General features: G+C 30.6%; 4 protein-coding genes across 4 annotated transcripts; 2 read left to right on the top strand and 2 right to left on the bottom strand.

Annotated features, from left to right (window-relative positions):
• The first annotated feature begins 1,710 nt into the window (after window positions 1-1,710).
• LOC110630876 (phosphopantothenoylcysteine decarboxylase subunit VHS3) lies at window positions 1,711-5,016 on the top strand. Its single transcript, XM_021778507.2, has 4 exons — window positions 1,711-1,862; window positions 1,986-2,118; window positions 4,344-4,402; window positions 4,496-5,016. Exons 2-4 carry the CDS (start codon window positions 1,999-2,001, stop codon window positions 4,827-4,829), a joined length of 513 nt encoding a protein of 170 aa, XP_021634199.1. The 5' UTR covers window positions 1,711-1,862; window positions 1,986-1,998; the 3' UTR covers window positions 4,830-5,016.
• A 687-nt stretch (window positions 5,017-5,703) lies between these two features.
• On the bottom strand, window positions 5,704-8,766 carry LOC110600353 (triphosphate tunnel metalloenzyme 3). Its single transcript, XM_021737193.2, has 2 exons — window positions 7,792-8,766; window positions 5,704-6,022 (listed from the first exon to the last, which is right to left on the bottom strand). Coding segments are annotated over exons 1-2 (606 nt in total). The 5' UTR covers window positions 8,397-8,766; the 3' UTR covers window positions 5,704-6,021.
• A 343-nt stretch (window positions 8,767-9,109) lies between these two features.
• Window positions 9,110-11,083, bottom strand: LOC110631135 (monooxygenase 2). Its single transcript, XM_021778859.2, has 4 exons — window positions 10,550-11,083; window positions 10,211-10,451; window positions 9,893-10,112; window positions 9,110-9,815 (listed from the first exon to the last, which is right to left on the bottom strand). The coding sequence occupies exons 1-4, from the start codon at window positions 10,768-10,770 to the stop codon at window positions 9,235-9,237; spliced, it is 1,263 nt and encodes a 420-aa protein (XP_021634551.1). The 5' UTR covers window positions 10,771-11,083; the 3' UTR covers window positions 9,110-9,234.
• A 5,803-nt stretch (window positions 11,084-16,886) lies between these two features.
• Window positions 16,887-19,810, top strand: LOC110631248 (heparanase-like protein 3). The gene is made up of 9 exons (XM_021779009.2): window positions 16,887-17,252; window positions 17,476-17,512; window positions 17,597-17,780; window positions 17,871-18,019; window positions 18,111-18,341; window positions 18,426-18,615; window positions 18,751-18,876; window positions 19,164-19,263; window positions 19,338-19,810. The coding sequence occupies exons 1-9, from the start codon at window positions 17,004-17,006 to the stop codon at window positions 19,716-19,718; spliced, it is 1,647 nt and encodes a 548-aa protein (XP_021634701.1). The 5' UTR covers window positions 16,887-17,003; the 3' UTR covers window positions 19,719-19,810.
• Window positions 19,811-20,392: the final 582 nt, after the last annotated feature.

Below are 20,392 nucleotides of genomic sequence, written 5' to 3'. Positions count from 1 at the left end.
AGCAACTCCACAAAGAGATTTCTACCTTAAAGGATATGTGCGCTTCTTTATTGAGAGATGCTTGAACGGCCGAGGATAGGGTTCAGCAGACCTGTGAAGTACAACTGCAGGAATACAAGGACTTTATAGAGTTATTTTAATTGCCTATCAAATGCTATAATTTTCTAGAATTTGGGATTGGTATGGACTTAAATCGAAAACTTTTAATTTATTTAGACAAAAAGCTTGAATGAACTTTATTTAGATTTTAATGTAAAACTGAAAGGTTTATTTGATCAGTTATAGGAAATAATTGGATAGGTTATTATTAAATACTAAAAGTTTTAAAAAATTTATATTATATTTAAACATCTATATATTTTATAAAATTTAATTTTTAGTTATTTTATTAAAAAACACGGTTAGCAATATTTAATAATTATAATTTAAAAAATTTATTATTTAGTTTATATTATACAGATAAATTCACTAATTACATTTTTAATTTTAAAAAATATATTAAAATATATTTAAAATTTTAAAAAATTTACTAATTTAATTGTTCTATTAATTTTAACAGTTAAATATTTTATTATTTAATTTTTATGTTATAAGAAAATTTATTAGTTGATTTTTATTTTTATAAAAATATTTATTAATTAATGTTTTTATATTAAAAATATTTTAAATTTTTATACAATACTTAATAATTAAAATTAATGGAATGTGTAAACTTTTTAAAAATTAACACATATTTTTATATATTTTTCAAATTAAATTGTATAAGAATTAAAATAATAATTTTTTTATTAATTAGTGTATTTGACTAAAATAATATGATTAATGATTTATGTTAAAAAATTAAATAGTTTAATTTTATAAATTACAGTAATATTTTAACTGAATAATAATAAAATGTGTATAAATTTTAAAAATTTAAGAATGCGGTAATAATAAAAGTATAAAAGGTATAATGTAATTATACTCATAGTCACTTTATAATATATTATTTAATTTGTATTAAAATAGTGTATTGTAATATTACAATCGTATTAATTTTTAAATAGCGTCAAAAAATATTAATAATTAAAATATAATTATTAATTAATATTTTATTTAAAAAAATTAAATAAAAAATTATTTTATAATTTTATCAATTTTTTAATTTAAAATTTGTAATTTAATTTATATTAAAGTGATATTTTATAGTATAATTTATATATTATTTATTAATAATATAATATTATAAAATATTATTTTAATATAAATTAAATTACAAACTTTAAAATAAAAAACTAATAGAATCACACATAGCGCATTACTAGTGTTTCGAAGATACTTTTCGAAAGTAGTCTCCACCAACCATGTAAAAGTATCGGTATGGGGTCAGCTTGTTTTGAAACGTGGCAAAATTACATTCGATGGTGATCCACAGATCCTATGTATTTCCCCGTTGAATTTCCTGCACAAGATCCAAAGCGTCACCCCCTGTCCACGATAATATTTCAAAACTAATGCCAACTAATTTACTATTTATATGTACATTAATAATTTAATATAATTAAATTTAATCAAATATAATATTTTTGGAGCGGTTTTTATTTTCTTATTCTGAATTAACTTGTTTTACCAATAATTAAAAAAAAACTTATATTATTAATAATTTACATGATAGAAACTCAAGGGAAATTAAATATGCTAATTCCAAACCATTTTCCATCCTTCCAAGGCAAGTGGAGATAAAACAATTCATGGATCTGGAACTTTCTCATCTGGAATGAAAGAGAATACATCTGGCAATATCAAATTTATTTACAAAACCCCTAATCGGACCAAATCCTAGGGTTTACCCTAACCGGATCCAGACCCCCAAAGCCAATCAGGTCCCTTCCTTCACCCCTTTCTTTCACTAACTTTCTCGAGACTGCTCCTGCTCTCTCTCTCGCTTTTTCTCGCTCTATATTCCAGCCACTGATTGATTTTGTTTCTGTGTTTTTCGAGCTTAGTTTTTCTTAAGCAATGGAGGTGGGTAGTGTCAGCTCTGCGGAGACGAACTTGTGGGCATGTTCTGTTATAGAAGCTATGGCGGTAGAAACTGCACTTGCAGCTTGGAAGTCTCTTGCTTGTCTGTTATTTATGGTATTACATCTTTCATTACCCTTTTTCGTTATCCATTAGACTGTACTTGTCAATAACATGTGTTCCTGAAGTCTTTGTCTGCCCCTTCATTGTTGCATTTCTTCTTATTGTTGTTTGATTACTTGTGGTTGTTATTCTTGTATATTTGTTGTTTCTTCTTTGTTCTGCTTTGTGGGTTAATTGTATTTTGATGGTTCTTGCTCTGGATTTTATCAATTAGGTCATTCATGCTCTGTGTAGTGTAGGTGCGTTAAGGTTTCATGCTAATATCTTTTTTTCTTTCATAAATTGTTCTTCTTTGAGGCATTTCTCCCAGGTGGTTGTTGCATTGGATTTTTCCAATTAGGTTTTTGTTGTTTAACTAGTGTGAGCTCACTGTGACTCTGCATGAATGTGTTGAAATTTCACGGTATTATCTTGTCTTCTTTGACAAACCATACAAGCAGTACAGTGACATACGCATTGTTTACATTTCAAGGACCAATGCAGCATTTAGAGGGTAAAAGTATTCACTAATATAGTATTTACACGTAACAACTCATACATATACTAAGTTTAAATTCAAGACAATTATACTAAACTAATTATAATTTAATTGGACTTAGATTTAGTAAAAATGTGATTCTAATTTTTTAAATTTAAACTCATTAAATTTTTATTCAGTTAGACCAATAAAAAATCAACTTCCTAATTTTATTTTTTAAGAATGAGGGGCTAAATGTGGCAGTACATAAAAATAAGCTCATATTCAACCTACACCCATTTAAAAATTAAAATTTCAGGGAAGCGATGTCCCCTGCCTGTCTCCTTAGTCCGTCATTGAGCAGTTATGATGATTTATATGGAAAGTGCCCCTTCTGATCTCTGTAGTTTTATGTCCTGTGATTGAGAAGATCAATATTCTCTCTTGCTAGTCAGGTAGAAGTTCTGCACTGACAGTAGCCAGTACATTATTTTAATTATTGGCTAATTGTTTACTTAGTCCTTTTTCTGTCTCTTATGGAATTGTCTGTTTCTCTGAAACAGTACCTGCCCAAATTAGGTGTCATATTAATGTGTGTGTATTTTTTTATTGTCCAGAGTTAATGGTTTTCTTAAATGGTATCTAATTATTGCTTCTTTCTGTTAGGAAATTAGACTTATTCCTGCAACCGAGCAATGCCATCTTACTAAAATTTTTAGTTGTAGGTGCTCAAGGATCATGCTGTATGATATTTAGTTAGCATCGGATAGCTGACTTGTTATACACTACTATGTGGACATATATCTCTATACTATCTGGAGCTTGCTTTATTTTATATATTATTTCTATTATTATCATTATATTGTTGTAGTTGGTGCACTGTTTTCATTTGGATTAACAGTGCAGAAAAGCTTCATTTTCAGAATTTTAGAGAACAAAAATCTACCCTTATAACCAAAATATAGCCCTGGGATGAGGACGACAGTTTTTTTAGGGCTTAGCTTAAGTTGGTATGAATGTGATAATTATTTGTTTTCTCTATTATTTTTATTTTGGTGCTGTTTTCGCGAGTATGATTTCAGTCTGGTGCTGCAATTTCTGCTTCTGCCCACCAAATAGGCAAAAACCTTATTCTTTTGGCATGCTTTCATGGCATGTTTAAATGTTGTATAATGAGAGAAAGATTCTCTTCATTGGCATCTGGAAAAGTTACTGAGATGTAAGTGGTTTGGCCAGTTTTTAACAAATCAGCTATCTAGTGGTTGGCCTTGCAAAATTTCCTATGCATTGTTTTGTTATTCACCTGGGTTGAACAAGCTGACTAAATGTGCTCCCATTTGATGTTGAGATTGGGAGGTCAAAAAGTGCTTTTTTGAAAAACACCAGTTTTATATGATATTGAAAAAAATATTTTGAAAAAAATTAATTGTTTGGAGTTAATTTTTAATATCTTATGGTTAAACATGTCAAATTTGATTTTAAGTTAATTTTTAATATCTTCTAACTATTATATTTAAACAGATGTTTTTCTTATCAGTAGTCACAATATCAAATAGATCTATGAACTAAAATCAATTTTGGTGCCTTCGTTTTCCTTTTTTCTTTTCTTAAATCTAAACACATTGAGTATGGATTCTGTTTTAACTGTTCTTAACCTGTATACTATAGAAAAAAAATATACCATAATGTATGTTATAACTAATTAGATTTATGGTTAGCATTAGTTTTGTTAATGTGATTTATGATTCCTTTTTTTTTTCAGGCTGAGTCATTGCCTAATGATATAAATGCATCACCAAAATTGACTGCAATGGATGAGAGGTAAAAGAAAAAAAGAAAAGCTTCCTTCCGTGCCTCAATTTTAATTCTGCAATGGATGAGAGGAATTCAATTAAAATGGTGACTCCTTTGTAGGTTTCCTCTAGATGAACTTTTCAAGATGAAGCGCCCTGATTCAGAAAACAAAGATGCTAGTGATACAGAAGATGACGATGAAGAAGATGATGATGGTAATGCAGAAGATCAGGATGATGAGAACGATGGGGATTTCTCAGGGGAAGAGGGGGAAGAGGCTGGAGATCCGGAGGATGATCCTGAAGCTAACGGTGAAGGAGGAAGTGATGATGATGATGATGACGACGACGATGATGGTGATGAAGATGATGATGAGGATGAAGAAGATGAAGAAGAGGAAGAAGAAGAAGAGGAGGAGGAGGTTCCTCAGCCACCTTCTAAGAAGAGAAAGTGAAGAGCAGCCATAGGCTCTATGTTCCCCTTTTTGGGATAGGTAGCTTTTAGTAGGGGCAAGGATTCATATTCAGTATGCATAGAGTAGAATTGTCCATTACTATTTCTGAATGAACCTCTGTTCTGGTACCAATGGTGTGATGTTGTCACAGATTATTGTGATGTATAATATTTTATTTTTCCTGGAATCGTTGTTTATTTTAGTTAGTGGTAATCATGGATCTTAAATCCAGTTGTTTTTCATGATCGAGTAAAAATGTGTTGCTTTTGGAATTTTGGTTAAGCATGTTTTTGAAGAGCTTCAACGAGACGGTGTTTAGCTCACTGGGGCTTCACAATCTCTAGTTTTGTTTTTGGTCCGCCAACCAGCGGGTACATTGGCTAATGCTTCAAGCTGAAAGCCTAGATTTCACGGGCTCTGGAAGATTATAAACCTCTGACCATTGTTTACAAGGATCGAAAGAAAATCGTTGCTACTATTCCAATAAACCAATACAGAACTAGGCAGTAACCTTGGCCTAACTGGAGAGAGGAGAATGTCTTGAAGATTAGGTACAGAACTTCTCGCATGGCAATATTGCTCCATAACAATCAACCACTTTAAGTGTACCTCTCTTATTCAACAATATAAATAAAAAAATATATAACTATTTAGTTTGTGTATTAAAACTCATAGGTTAAGTTTTTTATTTTAAAAGATATATTAAAATATTTTTAAAATTTTAAAATAAATAATTAATCTTTAATATTTTTAGTTAATATTTTCATAAAACTAAGAGGTCAATTAATAATTTTTTTTATATTATAGAAACTAAAAGTACATTTTTAATGTATTTTTAAAATAAAAAAAACCAATTTGTGAATTTTTTATAATATAGGGACTAAATAGTAAATTTTCATAAATGAAAGTAAACGTCCAGTGAGAAATAGACAACACCAAAATGATAGCCAATATTCTCTGGCAATAATGACGTTTTGAAATTAAGACACGATGAGCACATCACTAAACATATGATTTAGTGTTATGAGAAGAAAATATTTATTGTCAATGAAACGTCCAAAGAGAACTTAGTTGTGTCCAGACTCTAGAGTGTTTAAGATGCACTAGCGTGAAGAAAATTGATGGTTCTCTGCTAAGCCTTTGTTCTCCATCCCTTTCCCATGAGCTCGTGACCCTCCATGGTTCAGGTTAACCTACAAACAGTGAATTAAACATGTAAATTGCCTTTTATTGATGTTGCTAACAAAGCTTAATTTCAGTAACAGTTCAAGTCCAATTATTCATTCCTAAAAGCAGCATTATAAACATTGTAATCAATAACATAATATGTCCTTTCTCTAAATCTTAAAAAAAGAAGCAAGGAAAATAAAAGAAAGAGGTCAACAGCTGTCCTTTTCCCTACAATTACTAAAACACCCTAGGTAAGCATGCTCAAAGCCAGTCGAATGAACAGCTTTTATAGAAGTAGTGGAATGTGGAATGACAAATTATTGCTAATCAAATTGAAGGTAGGAAATTATTTCCAATGATATTAATGAGTGTGACTCAACCAGCTGATCAAGGTGGTCATTGGCTTTGCCTTCAATGCTAATTACATTGTGCAGACTTATGAATGTTCAAGAATGGATGAACTCATATGAATTTTAAAATTAGGTAGTTGCATTTACAAGTCCTAGTAATGGCATTTTCATCTCTTTCTGGTCAAGGAAAAGAGAGGAGAAAGAATGGGTTTATAATCCCTGACAGCCAAAGCAGGTCTTTTCACAGGCTACAACTGAACTAAAGCACGTCTGTGACAGAGTAAGAAACTTAAAAGTTTTCATGGATACTCAAGACAACTTAAGATTCGGGCAGATCCCACTATTATGGCCGTGGCATCTGTGTTACTGTTAGCAATAGGACATGGACAACAATTTCTAGTAGGTGAGGTCAAACAGAAGACCAATTAATAGAAGCCCAAACAAGTGACAAAATGTGTGATGACAATTGAAAATGGGAATCAGACACAGGTACGGGAATTTGGAAAAGAAAGAGGGTGCTTACTGTAAAAGATTGAGCCATGAACAACAAATGATATAAGATGACAATAAAACTAGCATTGTGGACTTCAGAAAGCATAGATGATGAATAAATTTCAATAATCAACTGTTTATTAACTTCTATTTTCAGAGATACTTGAGCCAATCACACTGAGAATATAACAACAACAAGAACAATAAGAACAATTAAGTCATAATCCCAAACTAGTTGGCACCCGCTCTGTGGATCTTCTGTTGCCATTTAGCTCTATTAGACACCAAGCCACGAATAATATTCTAGACTCTTTGATTCTCCTTCACTTCATGCCATTTTAGGTCTCTCTCTTTCCCTTTTTCACTTCTTCCCCTACTAATTTATCACACTTCCATACTGGAGCACACAATAAATAATAGGGGAAAAGCAAGTTTAAGTTTATAATCCTCCAGTTTTTATTGGTATTGAGTAATTTCTGAATGACAAACATAGATGAAAAATATCACTGAAAAGGTCCATATGAGTTGTGATGATATCAAAGTACTGATAAACTTCAATAACCTCACACATTACTGCTATTTGATTGAAGGAAAATACTATAAATCTCTAAAATATTTAGGTTAATTATGACACTATAAACCTGTACGAGGCTTAGTCTCCGTCTTTATGTCTTAATAAATAAATTTGGACAGCTCATTTCAGGTTGGATTAGTTACAGATAAAGCAACAAATGAACCTCTAAGCAACACAATTTTCATTCGTAAATCACTTCTTGCTTAATTTTCACTTTAATAGACCATAAATATTCAAACAAACACAAAGGCACAAAAGAAATTACGATAAGCATTCGCTCTTAATGCACGCAAACATTCGTAATTCGTTGCACCCCTAGGCAATTTTCACCTCAGTATAAATAAAAGCAATAACTTCAATCAGTGAATTCACTTACTACGGCAGCTTCCCAGATCGAAAAACTGCAAACTTTGACATCTCTGAGTACTTATAATCTATCCCATTCTCCTTTAGAAACTCCTCCAGATGTCTCTTAGCCTCTTCAGGATCAGGGGTCTCACATTCCACCTCGTATGAAACCCCAAAGCTGTATTTAGTCTCATCCACCTCCAGCTTCAACCCTCTCCACTCATAAACTTCTCTCACGTTCTCAAACCCGCCCAAACAAACAAATCCCATTTCTCCCAAAACCCCAAACTCATCTTTGCACCTCTTCAAAATCCTGGATTCAATCGAACTTAACTTGGAAGGATCAGCAACGCATTCACGACCAATCAGAGGATCGATTTCTTCTTCATCTTCCTCGACACGGCTGACACCATTGATTAGAACAGGCTTGGCCTTGAGGGAGAGAACACAACGGGAGTCGTTGTCAAAGAAACGCATGCGAAGCACAGCCCATTGAGAGGAAAGAGTGGCAGCATGAGAATCAAAGAATAGGTTTTGCTGGTGAAGGGTTTTGCAGTGAAATGAATGAAGAAGGGAATTTAGGCGGGTGTAATTAGGTTCATCAGGGAGACGCAATTTCACCTCTACTTCCATAATGAGTGAAGAAGGATTCAACTTCAAGGGGAAAGGCCGATGCGGTGGGATTTGGAGGAGGGGTTTGTTTGATTGCGGTCAAGGAGGTTAAGGAGAGAAGTGGAGGCAGTGGCGGCGGCGGCTGTGGATGTGGATGTGGCGGCGGAGGCGCGTTTGCGAGCTTCTTCGAGTTCTTCTTTGTCTTCGATTTTGACTTGGATTTTGGTTGGCTTTCTTCTCAGCATTTTGGTGAGTTTGGCATCTGAGAAGTCAGAAAACTCGCAAACCACAATTGCAGGGTTGCGTAGCTTCACCAGTGGGACTAGAAAGGAGGATTGTTCTTTAGGCCCTGCGGAATTGTACTTTGGGCCTCACGGCCACGCCTTGCAACTCAGTAAGTTACAAAAATAAACTAAGATCTTTATTTATAGTAATATTTTTTGTGCTTATAATTTTATTTAATGTATTTTATAATAATTTTAATAATAATTTTTTTTATAAGTTAGTTGTTAACGAAATCACCCACTTATAAATGTTTTAATTAAATACATAATTATTTAAAAGTTTAAATACTTATAGTATTCAAATAACATAAATATTTAGTATTTATAAATTAATTTTCATAAATTAAACTAAATAACTTTTAATGAAATTTATCTTTTTTTTTGTACTTTAATTCATTTTAATTCAAACTTCAACTGATAAACTAATAAAATAGCCGTTGGACAAGAGTAGCGTAAGCTAAGATCACTGTTAAATTTTGGAGGCATTTGTGTGCTTTTTGGTGTGGATTCAAGCAGAGGTTCTCAATGTTCACAAGCACAATAATGCTGGGATTTATAATTCCCATTTTCAAGGTCTAGTCTGATTTATTGGAGGAATATTGCAGATCACCAGAGGCAGAAACAGAAACGCTAGGCAGTATCCCACAATCATAGCTTGCAGCATTAAACACCTTAGAGAACAGGAATCCATAGAAAATCACATCTCTTAAAAATCTCATCCACCACTTAGAACCACCTTCCTGAACCCAACCTGAGAAATACGACCCAGTTATGAGCCAAGCAGCCCGCCACCTTCTTTCTTTCACATACCCATCTATGGCTCTGGCTATGTCCTCTGCAACAAGAACATCTCCATTCTTGATAAAACAACTCCCAATGTGTCTGCCCAATACAACTGCGTCCTCCAGAGCTGAGCACCCACCTTGGCCTAGATCAGGTGTCATTGGGTGCATTGCATCACCAGCCACTGTGATATTTCCTTTGCTTATATTTCTAAATATCAGATTCCATGGAGTTCTGAACATCAATGGAGCCCATGTCAATGTTGAGAGGTCAGCCTGGCGGACAACGTCTAAGTATTTTGATGGGAAATTCTCTGCATACTCCTCAATCACTTGTTTCTGTATCAGTTCTGGATCTCGGGCCATGTTTTCTCCTGCCAATGATTGAGAGAAAATTGGTGAATTGGGGAAAAATGACAGAAAAAAGATGTGAAGAGAAGTTGCAGCTGACCTTCAGGGCAAGTTAAAAACCAGTAAACTTCTTTGTCATTTAAAGGGATTAAACCAGCCCTTTTGCCAACATCCACAAATTGGTTGATTTCTTGTTTCATCCCATGGCCTTGTGGGAAAACTGACAATCCTCGCACTGCTGCTCGACCCGAATGAATTGGCGCAGAGAGTCCTAGCCAATTGGCCACCACCGAGTTCACCCCATCACAGCCGATCAAAACCTGCAAAATATCATCCCCACACAAAATTTTCATCTATTCTCCATGTAAAGTTTTCGAAGAGAAGAGGATCTCTTACAAGCTTCAATTTCAATACATGCCTTTGATTTGATTGTAGATCCATCTTCCAAATGAAGTACACAAATGGAAGCATCTCCAATTTCTTGTTTCTCAATAGCCGTGAACTTGGATGAATATCGAATTGAATCTTCAGGCAATTCTTGCGCTAATGCCTCTAACAAAGCTTTGCGATGAACTGATCTGGGTCCCTGAGCTTTGCTTCCATTTCCAGAGAAGAAGATCTCCTGAACAGCTCCAGTAGCCACCGTGGTTACAGACCCCCTGATAATTATAGATGATTAATAAGTAATCAATTACAAATTAAAGTACATTTTAATGAACTATTATCAGAACGCAGATGAAAGCATCGATTTGCATACCTTGAGGAAGGAGTATAAAGAGAAGTGAGCTTATGAGAAACACCAAGAGCATCAAGAGCAAGCCAAGCATTTGGAAAGAGGGTTAAGGCTGAACCAGTGGATCTTAACGTTTCTGACCTCTCTAAGATCAAAGCTCGAATCCCAACTCTCTTCAAAGCTACTGCAGTGGCGAGCCCAGCAATCCCAGCACCAACGATCACCACATCTTCCACAATCTCCATCACTGTGTCTTTCAATTCTCTGTTTGGTGGTGCATAGCATGCAACTGCGAAGAGTGAACGTTTTCGAAGTTCCCTTATTTATAAAGACCTACACAGAGACACCATAATTGACTGGATTTGAAGATAAGCTGTCAAATGTCAAAGATTGGCGTTTTACTATTTTTAATGTTAGACATCACCATCTCCCTGCCCAAACATATTCTACAGATCCCAATCCTAGTGCCTCGTATTAGTATCTCTGGCTTCAAAATGCTTGATTTGATCTCTTTGTGAGGCAAAACCACATCTTGTTAATGTAAAATCCATCGCATACATATACATGGACATCTTCTCCAATGATTGTCATGTTCTTCCCAGAAGCCCATTGGCCAACAGTAGATGCTGCTACAAATGCAAGCATGTTCAGCTCGCCTCTCCACGAAATTATCTAAATCAGATATCATTCAAATCAGTGAGACTGACTACTACAAAGACAATAGAGAAGTCTTTTAAATTATTATACAAATAACCATTTAAAAATTTTAAAAACTTATGTAGACTACTTCACTAGTTGAAGTGCTTAATTGAATAAAACAGTTTTAAGAATTAATAGTAAGAAATTGTTCTATATTATAAAGGTCAAAAAGAGCTTTCTGAAAAAAAAAATGAAAACATGGCGGCTGTTTATATTGTTGTAATGCCAACAATTATGTAAAATGACAAGCTTGGTACGCACGCACCAACTGCTTATGACAGGAAGCTTCCTAATTAATCACAGTTTTTGGGCTTAGCTTTTTCTCGTTAAGAAGAAAAGATAAATTTACCTATAAGGTCAATTGCTTTCGCTTTCTCTAAAATATTCTTTATTTTTTTTTAGAGTAAATATATATTTATATGTTTATATTTTATTATTTTTATCTATAAAATATCTCAATTTTAATAATAATTTAAAGTTTATTAATTTAAAAAAATAACTGTGATTTTTTATATTTATAGTTTAAATTTTTAATTTTGTATTAAAAATCTTAACTTTCAAATTTATTATAATTATAATAATTTTTTAAATTAATTTTAATTAAATTTAAATTAATTTATATATACTATATATTATTATTTTTATCACATAAACAATTTAATTAATTGAAATTAAATCTTAATTAAAATTCTAAACTTTTAATTATATAAAATTTCTAAATTATATAATTGAACTATTTAATTCTCTCATACTTACATAAAAATTTTAATTAAAAATTTTAGATAATTAAGAATTTAAGATCTTAATCCGTATATAGTAAAAATAATGACATATGGTGTGTCATGTGAGTTAATTTAAATATAGTCAAAATTAATTTGAAAAATTATCATAATTACAATAAATTTAAAAATTGGAGTTTTTTTATTCAAAATTAAAAATTTAGAATATAGATGTGAAAATTTATAAAGTTGAATCTTTTAAGCCAATAAGCTATGACTTAACAAGCACTTAATTTTTTAAAAAGTTTTACTTTTAAACACAATTTTATAAAATATATAATTTTAAAGTTGTGTTTAAAAGTAATTTTTTAAATTTATATTTCAATTTATAGTTTTAAGTTGTATTTAAAAGTAAAATTTTAAATTTATAGTTTTAAAATTATATATATATATATATATATATATATTAAATTTAGGTATTTAAAATAATATTTTTTTAAATTTAAATATTTAAAAATAATATTTTTTTAAATTTCAGTGTTTATTATGTTATAATTAAAATTAAAGTGTCTTACAAGTAAAAATATTAAAATGTCTGCCATTCTATTATTTAAAAGTCTGAAGCTTTGGTTGAAGGTGATGATGTAAAATGATAAAGTAATCAACTTATACCAAATTTACAATTTAATAGAACTGTAAATTTCACCACAGAACACCTTATACCTTCATTACAATGGTTATATCAAATAGATAATTTTATACGCCACAATAAATTAATAAAAATTAAATAAATAGAGTAAACTCTAAAAAAAATTAATTAATTAACAGTTTTTTAATAAAAAAACTATTTTTAAATAAATATCTTATTTTCTATCAAATTGTTATGCTAACATCTTACATTATATAACTATTCTTCTCGAGAATTTTGTCTTTCTAATGAGGCTGGGCTAGAAGCTTGTGCCTGCTGCATTTAGGAAGACATCGGGATTCAAGAATGAAACCAGACCTGGGCCAAGAGGGCATTGGGCTCCTAGGAACTTCAATAAAGAATCAGGGGTACATTGGTATATTTGCATTTGTAGGTATAATAATTATTTTAAAATATTTTTTTTTTTAAAAAAAAGCAGTAGTCTGTTAATTTAGCAACTATTTGTTACTTCTTTAATTTGAGGAAAATATTTCTATTCTACTAAATTTTTTTGATAAATCAATAATAAATTATCAATTTTAATTAACATATATAATTATGAAAATAAACGATTTCTTTTTCTAACTTATTTTTTATTACTTAATTTTAATTTAAAAAATAAAATTTATTAATAAATTTATATATAAATCTTAATAAAAATTTTAATGTAGGAAAAATTATTTATTTTTTCTATTAAAAAAATATTTTTCATTTACTGAATTTTTTAAATGATCCAAATACTAGAAAATATAAAAATTATTTTTTATAATATAAACGGTGCCTTAGCATTAAAAAAAAAATGAAGCATCATAAATTATTATTGTTTTCTAAGTATTTGTTTGTTTGCTTATTATGAAGAAAAAAGATTATGTTGATAAATAATTTGGTGAAGTTGTTTAATGAAATTGACTAATAACAAAAACGACAGACATTAGGTACCAATGAACCCAATTAAGAACTTCAAAAACCTAATTTAAATACTTCATTATTATAATTTTCCCCCTTTCTTAGAAGCCCCAATCTGTCTTTTATTATGGTATGGAATTAGGGTTTAGATGGAGACATTAACATTCCATCATGGCTACTTTTCTTCAATGATCGATACACTACTTTCTCAAGCCGGCAAAGGAAGATTACTCTGAATTTGTCAAGAGCATTAATAATTAAAGTTTTTAGGAAAAATTTTCTTTAACTGGTTAAAAAATTAGAGAATGTGAAAATATTTTAAAATAAATAAATAAATATTAATATAATATTATGGATTACATGATTTATACACCATATCTAATTAAATCATTAATACTAATGAATTTATAAAATAAATAAATATTTATATATATCGTTTGATTCGTTAATTAGGTAGACCTACCCTCATGGACTTTTTTTCCTTTAAATACTAATTAATTAATTAAAAATAAATTGTGCCTCAAAAAAATAATAAAAATAAATTATGAAGATAGAAATTGGTTCACGCGTTTCGCTTGATGTTTGAGAAATCTTTACTATATCATATTTTGATAATTTTGATAATACTAAACTCATTAATTAATTTTTTAATTTTTAAAGGTTATATTAAAATATTATTAATATTTTAAAAATACATTAATTAATAAATATTTTATAGTTTAATTTTTATAATTTTAAAAAATTTATTAATTGATTTCTCATATTTTTAAAATGTTTCTTAATTAATTTTTTCATATTAAAGATATTTTAATTTTTTTAACATTTAACGATTAAAATTAATTAAAAAATTTAATAGTAGACTTCTTAAAGTTTTAATATATTTTTTAAAAATCGAAAGATATTATAAAAATTAAATAATAATTTTTTTATAATAATATGAAATCGATTGAAAGATTTTTATAAAAAATATGAAAAAAAAACTCACAAAAGAGAAAAAGTTAACAACATGGAGAAATTACTCAACAAAAATAAAAATAAAATAAATCTCTATAAAATAAAATAAGAAAGGAGTTATATTAAATTTATTATTAAACAATATATGACTTTATAGAAATAATAAAAAAAAGAAGTTATTGTTATGATCAATTTAATTATAAAATAAAAGAATAAATAAAAATTTGCATTTTTTTTCCTTTTTGGTAAAAAAAAAAGAATAGCTATAGAGATAGCCTTTGAGATTAGAAGAGCTTTGATTGTAAGAATACAAGTGTTAAGGGATTGTTTGGGGTGTGAAGTTTAGTGGGAAACAGCTTGAAGGTATCTTTCATTGCTAAGTAAGCAAGAAATGTGTTAGGTTTGAACTAAACTGAATTCCACCAAACACAAACTTCTCTCTTATCTAACCTTTGATTAATAGGTATATTGAAATCCCCATTCTCCATCTCATCCTCATGAAATCAAAGATGATTAAGTAGAAAGGTGATGCTTCATAGCTCAAACTAATTAGTTAGAGAAATGAAAATGGAACGAACTAAGAAAAGGAAATGGAAAGTCTACAAGCTTTTTTTCACACTCTAAGTTATGATATAATGGTCATCTGCCATTTGGGTATTGATAAGTTTGTTGTGATAGGGTTGAGCTTATGAGTTGTGACTCAGCTAGTCTATGGTAGAACTTAAAATCTAGATAATGATGGATTGCTAGTCAGAAGCTAATGTTAGAGACCAAAGTTTGCACCAATTGAACAACACCTAATGAAACAACCATTAATGATTGGCTCTCAATATCCAAAAAAGTTAAGCAACACAAATTCATGCTAGTAACAGAAAAAATAGACCAAATAAGGAAGATGACAGCTTGCAATGAGTTTTGAGATGCATGTATCACGGATATAATGAGATGTATGTATCATGGATATAATGATGGCAACTCTAAATTGTCATCAACAACATATGCAAAATCTTTCAAATAGCTATAAATAGATTTTTAAATAAAAAACAGATGAATTATAATAACACTTTCTTAACAAATAAAATAGTGGTGATCCATGAAAATCACAATAAAATGAAAATTACACTGACGATGAAGTGGAGAAACTATTGATAGAAAAAACTCAAACGAAAAAATATAAATAAAAAAATTTTTTTTGTCTAAAAATAAAAAGAATCAATAACTCTCAAAATATTTATAAAAATATTAAAAAATATATCAAAAATAAATAAAGAGCACCTTGCTATCACACACTCATTCTTATTGATAGGAAAATACTAAAAAAAATATCAAATATAAATAAAGAGCACCGCTTGCTATCACACACTCATTCTTATTAATATTACTCTTGATTTATCTCTTTATTTTTTATTCTCTCTAACCGAAGGATTTTTTTCTTTTTTTATTGTATTTCAATAATTTTAAAAGGAATAAATTTTTTACTACTTAGATTTATAATTTTATATTTATATATTTTGAAAAAATATCTAAATTGAGCATATAAAGCAGGAGGATGTTGAGAAAATAGAGTGATTTAGCTCAATCTAAAAAGCTATCTTCAAGAATAATGATTACTCAAATTTTTATTTTTAACACTAAGTTTTTGTTTCAAACCAATACTGAGATAATAAAGCATTTTAATTAATTTTATATAAATATTTAATCTAATAGTCATAATTAAACGCACTTGCGTATACTTATAAAACATCCAATAATAGATAATATAAAACGTATTAATCAGACTCGGGATTGTGATGAGTTCATAAGTTAAAAAAGAAGGAAAAAAAAAAAAAAAAAAAGATTTGGGCCCTACAAAATTAGGAGGGGTCAGTGGGGTCCACAGTTCACACGGGTTGGTTTGGCAACTTTCTTCAAGTTGTAGCTTTCTCAAATCAAAAGTTTGAAAAAAAGAAAACAATTAAAAAACTAGAATTGAATTTTATTTTTCTTTGTTTCCTTTTTACTTTTTTCCTTTATAAGAGCAAATTAATGTTATGCCTTTGTATTTTATTAAAATTAATTATTTAAAATATCTTCTATTTTATAAAAAATATATATAGAAATTTTAATCTTTTCGTTAAAATAAAATATTAATCAATTTTTTTTTCTTAGTTTAAAAAAATAAAATATATGAATAGCTAAAATTATTAGGATAAATCATATGAATAATTAAAGTTGAATTTTATAAAAATAATAATGTTTTAATTGAATAATTTTAAAATAAGAATAAATTAATAAATTTTTTAAAAATTAAAGGATCTAATTGTAATTTTTCCAATATATTTTGAAACTATCATACATGTATATCTAACTATTGTAACTTGCAAATATATACTCCAAAACTTTATCCTTTCTATATTTATTATATTCTGTGGGCCTGTGCCCTGCAGGAGCACTCCACCTCTGCACTTTCATGGCTACCTTAACCATTTATAAAGAAAATCTCAGATCTTGAACTTGCTAGTTCTGCCGAAAGATGGGTTCTCAGATTTTTCTAAAAGGGTTTTGTTTCTTGGCGTGCATCTTCAGCTACAGTTTCGTTTCTTTGAGTTCACAAGCTGCAGCTGCTGGAGATGGTAGCGTAAAAGGGACTGTTTTTATAGATGGGAAAACTTCCATTGGAAAGATTGACGAAGATTTCATTTGTGCTACTTTGGATTGGTGGCCTCCTGAGAAATGCGACTATGGAACATGCAGCTGGGACCATGCTTCTCTCATTAATCTGGTCTGTGTCTTGTTTCATCTGCATTGCTGATTTTATTGCTGTTTCTGAACATTTATATATCTATTCAGGATTTTTCTCTTCCCCAGTTCCCTGCCCTCCTCTCTTTCTCCTTAATAAAGAAATTCTTTGAGAGTTTTGAATATTATCGTGCTTGATTTATTTAGGAAGTAATTGCTCAAAGTGTACTGCCTTGTGAGATTTATTTCATTTTCATCTTCTGCAGGATATTAACAGCAATATCTTCTTAAATGCCGTAAAGGGTAAGGATAGCTTTTTCTAGCAAGTTTGTTTCTGATTCTTTATGGTTTTGAGCTAAACTTGATTTCTGTATACAATGGTTTCAGCTTTTTCACCATTGAAGATCAGATTGGGAGGAACTTTGCAAGACAAAGTCATATATGACACTGAAGATAATAAGGAACCTTGTAAGCAATTTGTTAAGAATACTACTGAGATGTTCGGTTTCACTCAAGGATGCTTACCCATGTACAGATGGGATGAATTAAATGCATTTTTCAAAAAATCAGGGTAATTAGACATCAAGCTCTTCTGTGTTGTTTCACTTCTCTTTTACATTTCTACAAGTTAATAATGTTTCTTCACTCTGCCTTTGCTCAGGGCTAAAATTATCTTTGGATTAAATGCTCTCGCCGGCCGGTCCATACAATCTGATGGTTCTGCAACTGGAACTTGGAACTATACAAATGCTGAATCTTTTATAAGTTACACTGTCAAAAAGAACTACTCTATTCATGGCTGGGAGCTTGGTAAGAACATTCTTCATTTGTTTTATGATTTAGGCTAATATGATTTATCAAGATTACTAACATTTTTTTTTCTTTAAATAATTCTGGTCAGGGAATGAATTGAGTGGAAGTGGAGTTGGAACAAGAATAGCAGCAAAGCAATATGCTGCTGATACCATCTCCCTGTATAAGATAGTGCAAAATATTTACAGTGGAGTTGAACCTAAGCCTCTAGTTTTAGCACCTGGAGGATTCTTTGATGCAAATTGGTTTAAAGAATTCATTGACAAAACAGGAAATTCTTTAGATGTGATCACCCATCACATTTACAATCTGGGTCCAGGTATTTTTACTTGAAGAGATTGATTAATTTCTGCGGTTCAACTGGTCTGATTTGACTTTTTTCCCCACTTTCTTCTTATTGTAGGAGTTGATGAACATCTTGTAGAAAAGATTCTTAATCCATCCTATCTTGATGGTGAGGCTAATACTTTCAGTGGCCTCCAAAATTCCCTCAAGAGTTCTGCAACTTCAGCAACTGCCTGGGTTGGTGAGGCTGGAGGGGCTTACAACAGCGGCCGGAACCTTGTTTCCAATGCTTTTGTTTATAGTTTCTGGTATATTAGACCAAGTTTAATTTGTGGTTTCTGGCTAGTTGGAAGAAAAAACTTCTGTGGCCGAGCCAAGTAGTTTGAGATTAAAACTTAGTTGTTATTGTCTGTTGCTGACTTAAGTGAAATGATTGTGCACAGGTACTTGGATCAGCTTGGCATGGCGTCAGCTTATGATACAAAAACATACTGCAGGCAATCTTTGATTGGAGGAAATTATGGTTTACTCAACACAACTACTTTCGTACCAAATCCAGATTACTACAGGTAATCCAGTAATAAAGTTTGTCTCATTCAAGGCTTAAACATACAAATTGTTTACATGTCTGAAACTTAAAGCCTGTGATGTTGGGTTGATTCTGAAAACCAACCAGACATTTGACTAGGAATCAAGAAATGCAGTTGATCATCTTCTTATTATAACTAAATTCCTAGGCAATTCAATTGTGAAAGTATCTCAAGTAGTTGTGTTCTTAAAACTAAGAGCAGTAAATCTTGCTTAATACAACTTGATCAAACTATCTTTCTTCATCACTTGTCTCTCTTCACTGCAGTGCTCTTCTTTGGCACCGACTGATGGGCAGAAATGTTCTCTCAACCAAATTTTCTGGGACGAAAAAGATACGCGCTTATGCTCACTGCACAAAAGAATCTGTAAGTTAATAACATGCTGCAGTTATCATATAGTTTCAAAACTTTGTAATCTAATCAAATTTATGATCCTGCAGAAAGGAATCACATTACTGCTAATCAACCTAGACAACAGCACAAACGTTGAAGTCAAGGTAGCATTTAATGGTACAGCGACATTGCATCATCAACAAAAGCATCATAGATCCCATAAATATCAAAGGTCTCACAGAACAAGGAACATTAAGCTGCCTCAAGGTTCTGAAAGCAGCACAAGAGAGGAATACCATCTAACGGCGAAAGATGGAAATCTACACAGCCAAACCATGCTACTTAATGGGAACATTTTAACTGTAAATTCATCTGGGGACATACCTGCCTTGGAACCTGTAAGTGTAAATTTATCAAAGCCGATATCGGTTGCCCCGTTCTCTGTTGTATTTGTTCATTTACCATATGTTGTCCCTGCTTGCAGTTAGTTAGAACTAGGTGGAACACAAAATGGTTCCTTGTAATGATTGATCAAATAACAGATAGAATACATGAAATGTCATTCTTTTTCTTGGTGAACAATACAGTCAAGGTCACGTACATATATATATATATATCTACACTAGGGACATCCTTTGGCCGAAGGTGGTCATGTACATGGAAAGACACAATGGTTCAAGAGGGCCATATTAGCACATGGGCATGGATAGACACATGGTTCAATATGACTATATAAGCACACAAAAACGAAAAATCAAGTCTTTTGTTCTCTAACACATAAGAAGATTGAGGATAATGAGCAAATGTGTTGCATTCATTGTCTTGGATTTTGGTCTTTTGAGTGTCTCAGCTATAACCCATTATCTTTTTTTAGCTTTTCTCCCGCCTTTGAGGTAATTTTTTTTCATTAATTAAATTTATTTGTGAAACTTATTTGAATTGATTTTTATTAATTAAAAATTTATTTACTCAATTTGTATGATAGATTTTTATTTATGAATATATATTTTTAATTTATTCAATTTATAAAATACTCTTTTTGAAGCAATTAGCCATGTGAAACTTATTTCAATTTATATCTAAATATTTTATTTTAATAAATAATTAACTAAAAGTATTTAGAATTTACCCATATGAGATGAGATATGTAATTTTTTTAAAA

The sequence above is a fragment of the Manihot esculenta genome, chromosome 14 (assembly GCF_001659605.2).
Source record: "Manihot esculenta cultivar AM560-2 chromosome 14, M.esculenta_v8, whole genome shotgun sequence".
NCBI classification, from domain to species: domain Eukaryota; kingdom Viridiplantae; phylum Streptophyta; class Magnoliopsida; order Malpighiales; family Euphorbiaceae; genus Manihot; species Manihot esculenta.
Note: the sequence above shows the minus strand (reverse complement) of the source record. Positions and strands in the feature narration are given on the sequence as shown.

Bases quoted from the DNA above. Each gene is read 5' to 3' on its own strand.
- LOC110630876 (XM_021778507.2), top strand. From the start codon at position 1,999: ATGGAGGTGGGTAGTGTCAGCTCTGCGGAGACGAACTTGTGGGCATGT. The intron at 2,119-4,343 runs GTATTACATCTT...TTTTTTTTTCAG, and splicing joins TTGCTTGTCTGTTATTTATG to GCTGAGTCATTGCCTAATGA. The intron at 4,403-4,495 runs GTAAAAGAAAAA...ACTCCTTTGTAG, and splicing joins TTGACTGCAATGGATGAGAG to GTTTCCTCTAGATGAACTTT.
- LOC110600353 (XM_021737193.2), bottom strand. From the start codon at position 8,396: ATGGAAGTAGAGGTGAAATTGCGTCTCCCTGATGAACCTAATTACACC.
- LOC110631135 (XM_021778859.2), bottom strand. From the start codon at position 10,770: ATGGAGATTGTGGAAGATGTGGTGATCGTTGGTGCTGGGATTGCTGGG. The intron at 10,452-10,549 runs GTATGCAAATCG...TATAATTATCAG, and splicing joins CTTTATACTCCTTCCTCAAG to GGGGTCTGTAACCACGGTGG. The intron at 10,113-10,210 runs GCATGTATTGAA...GATATTTTGCAG, and splicing joins GATCTACAATCAAATCAAAG to GTTTTGATCGGCTGTGATGG.
- LOC110631248 (XM_021779009.2), top strand. From the start codon at position 17,004: ATGGGTTCTCAGATTTTTCTAAAAGGGTTTTGTTTCTTGGCGTGCATC. The intron at 18,877-19,163 runs GTAATCCAGTAA...TCTTCACTGCAG, and splicing joins CCAAATCCAGATTACTACAG to TGCTCTTCTTTGGCACCGAC. The intron at 19,264-19,337 runs GTAAGTTAATAA...ATGATCCTGCAG, and splicing joins CTCACTGCACAAAAGAATCT to AAAGGAATCACATTACTGCT.